The sequence below is a fragment of the Gracilinanus agilis genome, chromosome 1, assembly GCF_016433145.1.
Source record: "Gracilinanus agilis isolate LMUSP501 chromosome 1, AgileGrace, whole genome shotgun sequence".
In the NCBI taxonomy this organism is placed as follows: domain Eukaryota; kingdom Metazoa; phylum Chordata; class Mammalia; order Didelphimorphia; family Didelphidae; genus Gracilinanus; species Gracilinanus agilis.
The window spans coordinates 98,927,557-98,940,408 of NC_058130.1; the positions used below are offsets into that span (position 1 = coordinate 98,927,557).

Sequence of the window (12,852 nt, forward strand, 5' to 3'; positions counted from 1 at the left end):
GATATTCTGTTAGATGGAAAACCAATAGAAGTGATTTGGCAGCATATAGATTTGTGGAATTGAATGGAATGGAGGCAAGGGTCTAGCTAGGAAGGCTAAACCAAGAGGAATTATGAATGACTTGGAGAACCAGAAATCTCTGGTTGATCCTTGCATCTTCTGCTTTTGCAGAACTGAGGCTGAGCATTTGGGGAAGAATCAGAGGGGTCTATAGAGGACAGTTTAAGCAACCATAACTCTTGCAAAGTTTTTGAATAATCAGAAGGGCAACCCAAGCTGCCACCTGACTGGACCACACATTCACCCTCAGGCCCTCCAGGACATTGTAAGAGATAGAGATGGGGAAATAATGTGTTTCTTCACATCCCTTCATCTGCCTATTCTTTCTGCCTTTCCCTTCAATCTTTCCCCAATACTTCCCCTCTCCCCCCAATATTGCCTTTTGGTTAACACCAGGCCTCCATGAGGAAACTGGAGGATGGAATCCCCAGCACATGAGACAGGCAGTGACCAGTGACAAAAGAATGGAGGAAACCACAGACCTCAGGAAACTGTTGGTGCCCAGGGGCTGGATGTGTCCATTGTCCTTGTGAAAGTCTGGGGAGGAGGCAGTGAATAAAAAGGATAGCTCCTTCCAGCCCAGAGCATTGAGAGACAAGAGGATGAGAATGGAGAAGGGTTGGACCATGCAGGTACCACTATTGGTGCTGGGACTGCTCAGCCTGCTGACTCCTCTTGCCTCTGCCCAGGAGCTGAGCTATCAGAATGTGGTGACTAGATTCATCAAGGACTACAATAGGAGGTCAGGATCACCAAATCTCTTTAGACTCTCTGTCCTGAATCTGCAGCCTGGAGAAGTAAGTAGGGGTGGGATGTCTGGGGAGGCCTCCCCCAACTGCCAAAGTTCCCTAATATGAATCATCCACCCCAGAAACCCTTGTTCTTCTCACTGGGAGACATTGTGCTCTAGTGGAAAGGGAAGGACAGCTAGGTTGTAAAGTGGTTAGAGCACTGACTCTGAAAGTCAGGGAATCCTGAATTAAATTCTACTTTCAGACACTTACTAGCTCTGTGACATAGTTGAGTTTCCTCAATTATGAAATGAGCATAATAATAGTACCTATCTCCTAGAATTAAAGTGAGGATCAGATAATAATTGTAAAGTACTTAGCATAGTGCCTGGAACATAGTAGGTGCTATATAAATGTTAATTATTCTTATTATTGAGTCAGGAGAACAGAGTCTCATTCTAGCTCTGATACTTCTTTGTGATTCTGAGTAAGCAATCATTACACTCAGAGTTTCTGTTTTCTCATCTATCAAATGGGAAGAATAATCCATGCCCAGCCTATCTCACTGCATCCTTGTGAGGGTTCCCCTGCCTAGAATTATTATTACTTCCCCCATTCCCTTGGTTACTGTCCAGTCTTGCTCCCTCTTCAAAGTGGAGCCCAAACTCCCCCATCAATCACCTCAGGTCAGAGATCTCTCTCTTCTCACCTCCCTACTGGAGGCACCTTAGATGTCAGCTGTTACAGCTCCCTCGATTTTCAAAGTAGGAAACACAGTCCCTGTGTTTAGACACCAAATCCCAGATTCTTGTCTCTACTGCAAATGTCATGTGGCCCTGATGAGGCTGAATATTGTTTTCTTTACATTTTCCAATTTGGAGAGTTTTTGTGTCCCCAACCACCTTGAAATGTCGCCTGAGGACAGAGTATCTGGAAATGGAGCAGAGAGGGGAAGCCAGGAGACCTCCAGTAGATTCTGACTGGATGAGTGACTGTCCTGGAAGGTCTCAGTTCTGATACTGCTGCCAGTGTGATTGTGGACAAGTCACCTAACTTCCCCAGATCTTTGGTTTCCTCATGTATGAATGATGGATTCAGACTAGACGGTATTCAAGGTCCCTTCCAGCATGAAATAGTCTGTCCCTGGCCCCCAGGGGCTCAGATGAGGCTTCACTCTAAAGGCTGTCCTGACTTCCTCTCCAGAACAATGATCCTGCTATTCCTCACCCTCTGAGCTTTACCATCACAGAGACAGTGTGCTCCAATACTGAAGATCGTGATCCAGATGAATGTGACTTCAAGGAAAATGGAGTGAGTGTCCTGGGCTCTGGGGAGAGACTGACTAAAGGAGTCTCTTTATGGGGATTTTCCCACCTTGGAAGTGGGGTGGGTGGGGAGCTCTGCTTTCTTGCTGCCCTGACTAAAGTGATTTGCCCAAAATGAGAAGCAGAAAACCCTTCCCATTGGGCTGGCTTGGGAGAAAGCTTGATCTTACTGTCACCCCTGGCATGTCAGGGGCAGAGGTTACAGACTTGCTGTTCTGAACTGTCTCTGCCACCTCTCCACAGCGGGTGAAAGAATGTTTTGGAGTCATTGGCCTGGATTCTACTAATCCCCTTGTAGATATTTCCTGTGATGGGGTAAGTGATATCTCCTCAGTGGGGGCCTGGAAGAAGAGTCCAAACCTTCAGACCACACCAGGAACCTGTGGTGCCTTGTCTCTTGGAGGCTGCTGGGATAGATCTGCTGTTGAAGGGGGTTGGGATCAACTGTGACCACTGTGGCCTCTTTACAACCTTAGACTCAGGCTGGCCTTCCTTTTTTTTTCCTCCAGGATCCAGAAGGGGACATAGGGGGAACATTTCTCTGTACTATGCATCTCACCTAGCTACCTGTCAACTCTGTAGATAGAAAAGTCCTTGGCCTCAGTCTTAGGGGAAGAGTGGGAAGGAGAGAAAGCTAATGGAACAGGAAGCATCTGTGTTTCCAGAGTATGATTCACAGGGTTTAGAACTAGAGAGAAGCCTAAAAATTATCCAGTCCCCCAGGCCCCAATTTACAGAGAAGGAAACTGAGGCCAAGAGATTTAAACTGACCCTACCCAAGGCTATATAGGTCACAAATGGCAGAGTTGAAACAGGTCTTCTGCCTCAGCCCAACCATTTTACTAATCCCAAGAGCTCATCTCTGCCTCCAATAATTAGATGGCTTAGAGAAGAGGTGTTTGGGTGACATAGCCAGTGCCTCTGCCAGTTTCTGTGAGGAGGGGGCTTACCTAGTCAGGTGTGGTCTGGCTAAAGGAATACTCAATATGACCTGGTCAAGAGTGCTCCCTGGAGAAGCTTTTAAAGGGTGGGGTAAGGATTTTTTTTTCTCCTCTCTCTCTCCTGTGTGTAAAAACAGGAGGAGGGAATCCTAGGAAACCTTTTAATTCAATGAATAACATTCTAAAAAATGAACAATGAATGCCCAGAGGCGTTAGCTTTCTGTGCTAGGAGCAGCACTGGATTTAGAGTTCTAAGTCTGAAGACTGGATATTGAGTCCTGGGTCTATCACCTACCAGATGTGTGAAGATCTGCATGAGTTTCTTCCTCTATAATTAAGGAGTTTTGGAGCAGATGGTTGGTGAGGGCCCTCCAAGTCCTGAATCTCATGAACCTCTAAGTCACTATATTCCCTGAATAGTTTTCTTCCCTCTACAACCTGATGCCTAGAGACCCTGGGCTAAGGAGCTGTGTTTGTCTTCTCTCTGCAGCCTTCAAAGACCAAGCGAAACTTTATTCTTGACCGTTTGAGGGATCTTTGGAATAGAATTCGCCGCCTAGGAAAATGAGACATCCACATGCAACTGAGCCTCAGTTTCTGCTTTAAGACTCTGTGCTCTGCCTTGGTCTCCTCAGATGAATAAACTCCATTATCACTCTCTCTGCCTCCATGTTTTCTCAGAGTTCCTCCTCCATTCAGTCATTTCAGGCTGAACATTGAAGTCCTTATCTTGTGCTCTTAGAAAGTGCAGAGAAAAGATGGACAGTTTCCCAGTCTCATTCCTTTAAGAATTTGGAATCTAGGAGGGCTGCCAGTGGCAGCAAAAATGTAATCACTTTGGGTTTCAACCTGTGGGGACAATAACCCAGTGAAGGTTTCCTAGAAGAAGTGGTAGCTAAGCTGGGCTTTGAAGGAAGAGATACAGCAGACATGAGAAGGCATCCATTCCTTCTAGGCACTGGAAACTCCCTTTGGGCAGCTTGAGATAAGACCAGGAAATAACTAGTAATCTCATTTGACTGCAAAATAGGGAGCTTTAGGACTGTGGTTTGTAGGGTAATGAAGGCAGGCTGGTCCAAAATTCTGAAGGGTCTTGAATGTCAAACCTTTCCCAGGAATTTGTAATCATCCCATGGACAATAGGGAGACATTGAAGATTTTTATTGTTTTGGAGGGGAGTGACAAGATTGGATCTTTTCATTAGGAAGATAATTTGGCTGTCCATGTAGGAAATGGAGCAGAGAAGGGAGGGAATAGGTCCAAAGGAGACCAACAAGGAGGCCTTTGAAATAGGAGAAAGGTGATGAGGGCTTGCTCAAGGGTGGTAGTTACAGGGCAGATTAGACAGGAAAGGTGATGTAGAGAAGACAGGATATAGAATTGACAAGATTTGACAACAGATTGGATGAGGCTCCTGGTGAAAAAGGAAGAGTGAAGGTTCATTCCATTAGCCTGAGAATCAGCTCCCCATTTAGATCCAAAGAGCTTTAGACAAGCCAGTCCTATGATTAGTGTCAGGTAGCCATCAGTAGTGCTCACAGGGAGAGAAGGGGAAGGAAGACCCATGCCTTTGAATTAGAAGATATTTTACTAGCAAGAAGTGAAGTTATTCAGATTTCTTATCATCATTGTTCCTCTGTTCAATATCACACTAGAACCCAGATCCTGCCAGACTGTCTGAACTCCATACACCTGCTCCCCACTGCCACATCCTCTTAAGGATTGGAGGTCTGGCTCTTTTAGAGCATGGGGTAGAATTGTCCCTGGAAAAGCCTAGTCTTTAATGTCAAATCCATCCATCCTCACCTGAATTAACCTGCCCATAAGATTCCTTCTTTGGATTTAAGAACCTATCACAGGCTCTGAGGAATAGGTATTTCAACTAGATAATCCCTAAATTATGTCTCATGGAGGCAGTAAGGTGATTCAGTGGATAGAGAGCCAAGCCTGGAGAGAGGAGGTCTTGGATTCAAATAAGGCTTCAGAAGCTTCCTGGCTCTATGACCCCAGGGCAAGTCACTTAACCATTGCCTAGCCTTGGAACCAATGCACAGTCTAATTCTATGACAGAAGGTAAGGGAGTAAAAAAAAAAAAATAAAACAAATCCCAACTTACACAACTAAAATACCTTTGTTCTGACAATCTTTGGGAGGGTTAAAGGTTTTCAGAAGGTAACAAAGTCTGAGAGAGACACTGAGAGATCTCAAAGGGTGGAAAAGAAGGGAAGAGAAAAGATTTGAGAGGCCAAGATAGGATATCATGACCCTCAGGAAGACAGAGGAGGAATATTAAGCCCATGGTAATATAATTCCCTTTGGATCTTGGTTTTTATCAATGTTGATACTGTTGGGGAAGGCCTATTCTAACCTCTCTTCTTTGGGACTCCTACAAGTCCCTTTTTTCCCTTTAGTCTATGGGCAACCCTTTTTACTTCTCTCCATTCAAAGATCCTTCTCCTGGAATAGGTAGGTTGGAATTCAAGGATTCATTGAAAGATGTTGCATTGATGGGGCAGCTGGGTAGCTCAGTGGAGTGAGAGTCAGGCCTAGAGACGGGAGGTCCTAGGTTCAAACCCGGCCTCAGCCACTTCCCAGCTGTGTGACCTTGGGCAGGTCACTTGACCCCCATTGCCCACCCTTACCACTCTTCCACCTATGAGACAATACAACGAAAGTACAAAGGTTTAAAAGAAAAAAAAAAAGAAAAGAAAGATGTTGCATTGAGAGCAGAATGGAAGTTTATGAGGTAATTAGACTCAAGACACAGAATGAGACATACATTTTTGAATATAGCAATAAAATAACTTATTTTGCTTGGATATTCATATTTATTATAAGAATTTTGTCTCTCTTTGTATCTCAATGAAAAGAGAGAAGTGGATAGGGAAAAAATTACTCATTAATTGGAAAAAGGGAAATAAAATAAAAGTTATATGAAAAAATAAACTTCAAATCAAAGGACTTCTATGGACCTGTCCATATGATTGGTGCTCAAAACAAAAAGCCTTCTTTTTACTCCTTGCTATTTTTGCCACTGGATATCCACATTGATGGGTTACCTAAGAGGCACAATTGATAGGAAGTTGGTCCTGGAGCCAGGAAGAATCATCTTTCTGAGTTAAAATCTGACCTCAGGCCCTTATTAGCTCTGTGACAAGTCATTTTTGTCAATTTGTGTCCATTCCTCTTTGGTAAAATGAGCTTGAAAAGGAAATTATGAGCCTCTCCAGTATCTTTGTCAAGAAAATCCCAAATGGAATCACCAAGTGTTGGCCACAACTAAAATGAGTGAGCAACAACGACAACCAATGTCCACATCTGTGTCAGCCTGTCCAGGCATTGCCAGCACTAGTCCTTTTGCCTACTCCAAATTTTGAACTTTAAGACCTTTGTACCACAGTTTGTTGGCTATCACAATTTCTCAGGAGGAGATTAGATTCATTTATGTTGTCATGAATAAAAATTAATCTTTGAGACTTTAAGTTCATCAGTATTTATTCATAAAGAGAAAGAAAGAGAGAAATAAGATTACCAGCCTTTCTAACTTCTAACTAAAAGTCCTCAGCTGTTCCTTCAGCTCCCTCAGGTCCTAAATTCTCTATGGCCCTAGTCCATTTCACAAGCAGGGGCCGTGGGGCTCAGCTGCCCACATGGTGGGGCCAGACAAATTAAGGTCAGCCAAGGAGTGGGCTTGAGTTTAGAAAGGGACCAGAGTGCAAGAGACAGTTCCCAGATTCCCAGCCCAGTGTGGCCACTTGCCAGAGATGGCTTACATAGAAAAGCACTGGAATGCCTGAGAAAGAGTTCCTTTCATAAGCCCAAAGAACTGCAGGGAGCCAGTCAGCCCACTTCATGAGCTGGCTTTTCAATCTCAGCCTAAACCCTCCCCCAAGATCCTCCAATTGGCCAAGGTATCCTCAGTCCCCTCCACATCACATCCTTTGACTTCTGCCCATCTGGAATCCTGCCTGCCATGTTGTCAAGTTAAGACACATGACTCTGTGATTGCTATAATGATAGACCTCCAGGATCTGATAGTCTCCTAGATATTTAATTCACATACTATTCCAATAAAAATGGAGCATTTGGAGCCCAACTCTTCCAGAAAGGAACCTCTTTTTTTGAGGTAAGACAAAAAGTAGTACAAGTTGAGGTAGCATAAAATGCTCTCTGGAGAGGTGTCTCTTCTCTAGCTGTCCACTCACCTAGAGGTTCACCCCCAGGCCTCAGATCATGTACTAAGGGAAAAGTTCTGCAATAGCTGCTCTGTGTTTAGCTCAATTCCAGCCCACCTCACCTTCTCAAACTTATTTAACATCTTTTCCCTTTACGTACTATATATTCAGCTGGTAGCTGCTTATTCCTCAGTCTTGTTCTACCCAAACCAGCTATTCCTTGGACCTGTGATTCACTTTTCCAGTATCATCACCAGTTGAAGAAATAATTTTCTTTCTTCAAATTTGAATTCATGTGCTATAACCTTTTCAGAGGAATAGCACTTTTGTGGTGGTTATAGGTAAGCAGGGAGAAAAAGCAAGTTTGTGGTTATCAGATATGCCCATTTAGGAAGGAATTTTATCTATATACTACATTCAGAAAGACATTATTATTTTTAATTAATTAAATTAATTAATTTAGAATATTTTTCAATGGTTCCATGATTCATTCTCTTTTCCTCCCCTCTTCCATCCCTCCTCCCAAAGGCAAGAAGCAATATCTGTGAGTTTTGCATGTATCATTGATCGAGAATTATTTCCATATTATTAATATTTGTAATAGAGTGATCAATTAGAGTTTACATCCTCAGTCATGTCCCCATTGAACCATCTGATCAAACATATGTTTTTCTTGTGTTTCTACTCCTACAGTTGTTTCTCCAGAAGTGGATAGTGTTGAAAGACTTATTAATGTAGGAATTATACTGGAGTCATTTGTCTGTGTAGAGTCAGGTCATGAACTCATCAAAGCTAAAATCAGAATCTGTGGGAGGAAAAAATATGAGAAAAAGATATGGAATGTGTTATAAAAATAAATGGGCAGATTGAGAGAGGGATAAACTGAATACTACCACTGTTATGACAGTTACCAACTTGATGACAGCAGTGGAAGTTCAGATATTTGCTAGTGCAAGATCAACTGAGGCTTGCCACCTAGCTAGATGATGTAACACCTCCCTCCTTTATAACAGTGCCCAGGCAGGATCCTTTAGGTCAATGGATGGTATCCCTTCAGGTCCCACCTGGGGTTGATTGATGATAGATATTGGGCTCTACTAGCCTTGGATACAGTTTATTTGGACTGCGTTGCTCCCTTCCCAGAGTAGTGATGGAATAACCACTCCAGGAAGGTACTTGAATAGCTTTATCTATATTTAACAAAGAGAGTATTGGAAAATGGTAAGAGGAATTGGGAAACCCTATACTAAATTTGATAATAGCAATCCCTCAGAGCTGTAGGCAGGTGAAAGATTCTGGTATGATCTAGCTTCTCTGATTCAGCCTGGCCACAGCCAAACCAGAGCAAGCAAGCTGCTGTTTGAAGTCTTTCAGCTTCTTCTTCCTGCTAGATGTTATGCCTTTACAGCCTTCAGGTACCACCCCTTTCCACCCATTTTTTCTTCTCCTGCCCACTTCCCGGATCCCTCCAGAGCCCTGGGAACCTAGATATCTACAGATGATTTGAATTCCTAAATATCTAGGGGACAGTAGAATAGGAAGATTGATGGTCTGGGTTCAGGTTGGCAATGTTAATCAGGTACAAGACAGGAGGTTCTTGCAAGGTTGAGCCAAGCAAGTCTCAGATCCCAATAGACCAGGATCCACAGATCTCAGGTCCAAGGGAAGTAAAAGGAACCAAAAGCCAGAGCTGCCAGGGTTTTTATACCCCCCTGGCCAACCGCTTTCTCCCCTGTCCTCATGGCCCCTTGGAACATTCTGATGTCCAATGGTCTCCACCTGTCAATCAATGTTGAGACTTCTCAGCTCCCAGAGTTTCAATATAACAAATGTAATGAAAACAACTGAATACTAAATAAGTGAACATAGAATAATTTACTTGTCAGATCTCTGGGAAAGGAAAGATTTGAAAACCAAGCAAGAGTTAGAGAAAATTACAAAATGTAAAATAAATTATTTTGATTATATCAAACTAAAAAGCTTTTGTACAAACAAAAACAATGTAGCCAAAATCAGAAGGGAAACAACAAATTGGGAAAAAATCTTTATAATAAAAAACTCTGACAGGGGTCTAATTACTCAAATATACAAGGAATTAAACCAATTGCATAAAAAAATCAAGCCATTCCCCAATTGATAAATGGGCAAAGGACATGAATAGGCAGTTTTCAGATAAAGAAATCAAAAGTATCAATAAGCACATGAGAAAGTGTTCTAAATCTCTAATAATTAGAGAAATGCAAATCAAAACAACTCTGAGGTATCACCTCACACCTAGCAGATTGGCTAAAATAAAAGAAGGGGAGAGTAATGAATGCTGGAGGGGATGTGGCAAAACTGGGACATTGATGCATTGCTGGTGGAGTTGTGAAATGATCAGGCCATTCTGGCTGGCAATTCGGAACAATGCTCAAAGGGCTATAAAAGAATGCCTGCCCTTTGACCCAGCCATACCATTGTTGGGTTTATACCCCAAAGAGATCATAGATAAACAGACTTGTACGAAAATATATATAGCCACGCTTTTTGTGGTGGCAAAAAACTGGAAAATGAGGGTATGTCCTTCATTTGGGGAATGGCTGAACAAATTGTGGTATATGCTGGTGATGGAATACTATTGTGCTCAAAGGAATAATAAACTGGAGGAGTTCCATGTGAACTGGAAAGACCTCCAGGAATTGATACAGAGTGAAAGGAGCAGAACCAGGAGAACATTGTACACAGAGACTGATACACTGTGGTAAAATCTAATGTAAAGGACCTCTGAACTAGCAGCAATGCAACGACCCAGGACAATTCTGAGGGATTTATGGAAAAGAACGCTACCTACATTCAGAGGAAGAACTGCAGGAGTGGAAACAGAAGAAAAACAACTGCTTGAACACATGGGTTGGGGCGGACATGATTGGGGATATAGACTCTAAACTACCACACCAATCCAACTATCAAAGATTTGAAAGTAGGTCTTCATCGGAGACTTCCGGTTAAGATGGCAGCAGAGTAAGGAGCAGCTGCTCAATCTCTCCTGACCAAAGCATACAGGACTCCTCAAGGGGAAATAAAAATGAGTCCAGAAGAACGAAGGAACCCCACAACAGGGCGCAGCATTGAAGGTACGCAGAATTGGGGCATTTCCACGCTATAAAGGGGTGAAACGCCAATGCACAAGAGTGAAAACAGGACTGGGGCAACCAGATAATCACTGGCAGCCCCAGGGCTTGTACCTGTGTGCTGCAAGACGAGGGACCCCAGGTGGCTGGGGGCATGCAGGGACTTTCCCCAAGCGTCCACGTGGGAGAAGGCACAGCCTCTGGCCGGGACAAAGGCCTCTAAAACTCAGCCTTTCCCAAGTGCTGAAGGCATCGCCTCAGGTGCGAATAAAGATCTCCAGCCCAAGGACTTTCACTACCTTCTGGGGGGGGTGAAGGCAGTGCCCTAAGAGCATCTGCACAGGCAAAGGCAGTGCCCTAGGCTTGAATAACTATCTCCAGCCCAGGCTTGGACCTCCAGTGAGGACCCAGTGCAGACCAGAACGCGGCAGTGGAAGCAGCCCCAAAGACTGCTGAAGGAACCTCGGGGAGAGGGGCAGACCGGGAACTACCAGGAGGCCTGACCCCAAGGACAAGGAGACCGGAGCCCCCCGGAGCTTGCAAGGCCCAGGCAGACCTTGAGTGCAAAGACAAAGCGGAAAAGGGGCGGGGCTAACAATGGCCAGCAATAAGGAAGCCCAGAAGAAAAAGACTATCAAGAGAAACTCTGGAACACTGGACAACTTCTACACAGAGAAAATCCAGACAACAGAGGAGGGAAAACAAAAATCCAAACCTCCCCAAAAAAATGAAAGCTGGTCTCAAGCTATGGAAGAGTTTAAAAATGAAATGCTGAGGAAGATGGAAGAAATCTGGCAAGAAAATAACAGTTTAAAAGGCAGAATTTCGCAATTGGAAAGTGAGACAAGTCAACTGAAGATCAAAAATGACCAGATTGAAAAGGAAAACCAAAAAATTTTAAAGCCTAAAAGCAAAACATTAAAGCTGAAAACCAAAACATTAAAGCAGAAAACCAGTCCTTAAAGGCTAGAATTGAACATTTAGAAACCAATGATCTCTCAAGACAACAAGAACAAATAAAACAAAGTCAAAAGACTGATAAAATAGAAGGAAACATGAAATATCTCAATGAGAGAGTGACAGACCAAGAAAACCAGTCTAGAAGAGACAACTTGAGAATCATTGGTCTTCCAGAAAAGGCAGAAATTAATAGAAACTTGGACTCCATACTTAAAGAAATTATTCAGCAAAATTGCCCTGAAGTTCTACAACAAGAGGGCAATATAGACATTGAAAGGATCCATAGATCACCCTCTACACTGGACCCAGAAAAGTCAACACCCAGAAATATAATAGCGAAATTGAAGAGCTTTCAAGTTAAAGAAAAAATCTTACAAGAAGCCAGAAAGAGACAATTCAAATATCAAGGAACACCAATAAGGATCACACAGGATCTGGCAGCCTCAACGCTAAAAGACTGCAAGGCTTGTGTAAGGATTAAAATTTAGGTATTATAGGTATATATTAAAAATATGTGGCCGCCAGGAATCAACAATTAGGTTGATTCCATAATTAAATCAGACCCAAGTCAGCATCGGGTTGAAGAATTTATTTACAATCAGGTAGGTAAAAGTAGGGATAAAGAGAAAAGGGAGGTTAGAAGGCTAAATAAATGAAGCTGTAAGCCACAGGGCCCAACAGCCAGATAGGCAGAGTTTAGAATTGGCCCAGCTAGGCCAAGGAAGCCAGCCTAACTTACCCACGTGACAATACCGAGTGTAAGCTGTCTGTGGTCTCAGGAGATGCTTCTTCTTCCAGTTCCAGACGGCAACTGCCCCCACAGGAAGTTCACTAACTTACTTAAAGAGATCGTGTCTTTCATCACTTCCTGTGGTCCACCTCTAATTCAAATGGACAAATGGCAGTTTCTACATTGATTTGGACTGCCCAAAGGGCAGTCCCTTATTCTTGATTTGTTACTTATTGTCACGTGTGGGTAACTCGTCTCCCCTCCCCACTAAGGGAGGTGGGAGTGACATCATTAGCACGCCTGGGTTGAGTAGATTTTTGACTAAAAAGGGCTGGAGCTAATTCTATTTACACACTTGGAATACAATATTCAGAAAGGCAAGAGAGCTGGGCCTGCAACCACGGATCAACTACCCATCAAAATTGACTATATATTTCCAGGGGAAAGTATGGGCATTCAACAAAATTGAAGAATTCCAAGTTTTTGCACAAAAGAGACCGGGACTAAATGGAAAGTTTGACACTCAACCACAAATATCAAGAGAAAGATGAAAAGGTAAATAAGAAACAGAAGGAAAAGAAAGAAAACTCATAGTCTTTTAAGCTTGACTCTTTAAGGGCATAAATAAGATCTAGTTATCTGTATTACTAGGTGGAGAAATGCTATGTATAATTCTCTGTAGTAAACTCTATACACTATTATAAAATTCACTATTATAGCAACCAGAAGAATAATTCATAGGGAAAGGACAGGATACTAAATGGTCTAAGAAGACATGGGGGGTAGGAAAGAGGGGGGGAATAGTAGGGGACACCAAGAA

General features: G+C 43.0%; 1 protein-coding gene across 1 annotated transcript; it reads left to right on the top strand.

Annotated features, from left to right (window-relative positions):
• The first annotated feature begins 662 nt into the window (after positions 1 to 662).
• LOC123230827 (antibacterial peptide PMAP-37-like) lies at positions 663 to 3,715 on the top strand. The gene is made up of 4 exons (XM_044657002.1): positions 663 to 857; positions 1,995 to 2,102; positions 2,360 to 2,431; positions 3,548 to 3,715. The coding sequence occupies exons 1-4, from the start codon at positions 663 to 665 to the stop codon at positions 3,623 to 3,625; spliced, it is 453 nt and encodes a 150-aa protein (XP_044512937.1). The 3' UTR covers positions 3,626 to 3,715.
• Positions 3,716 to 12,852: the final 9,137 nt, after the last annotated feature.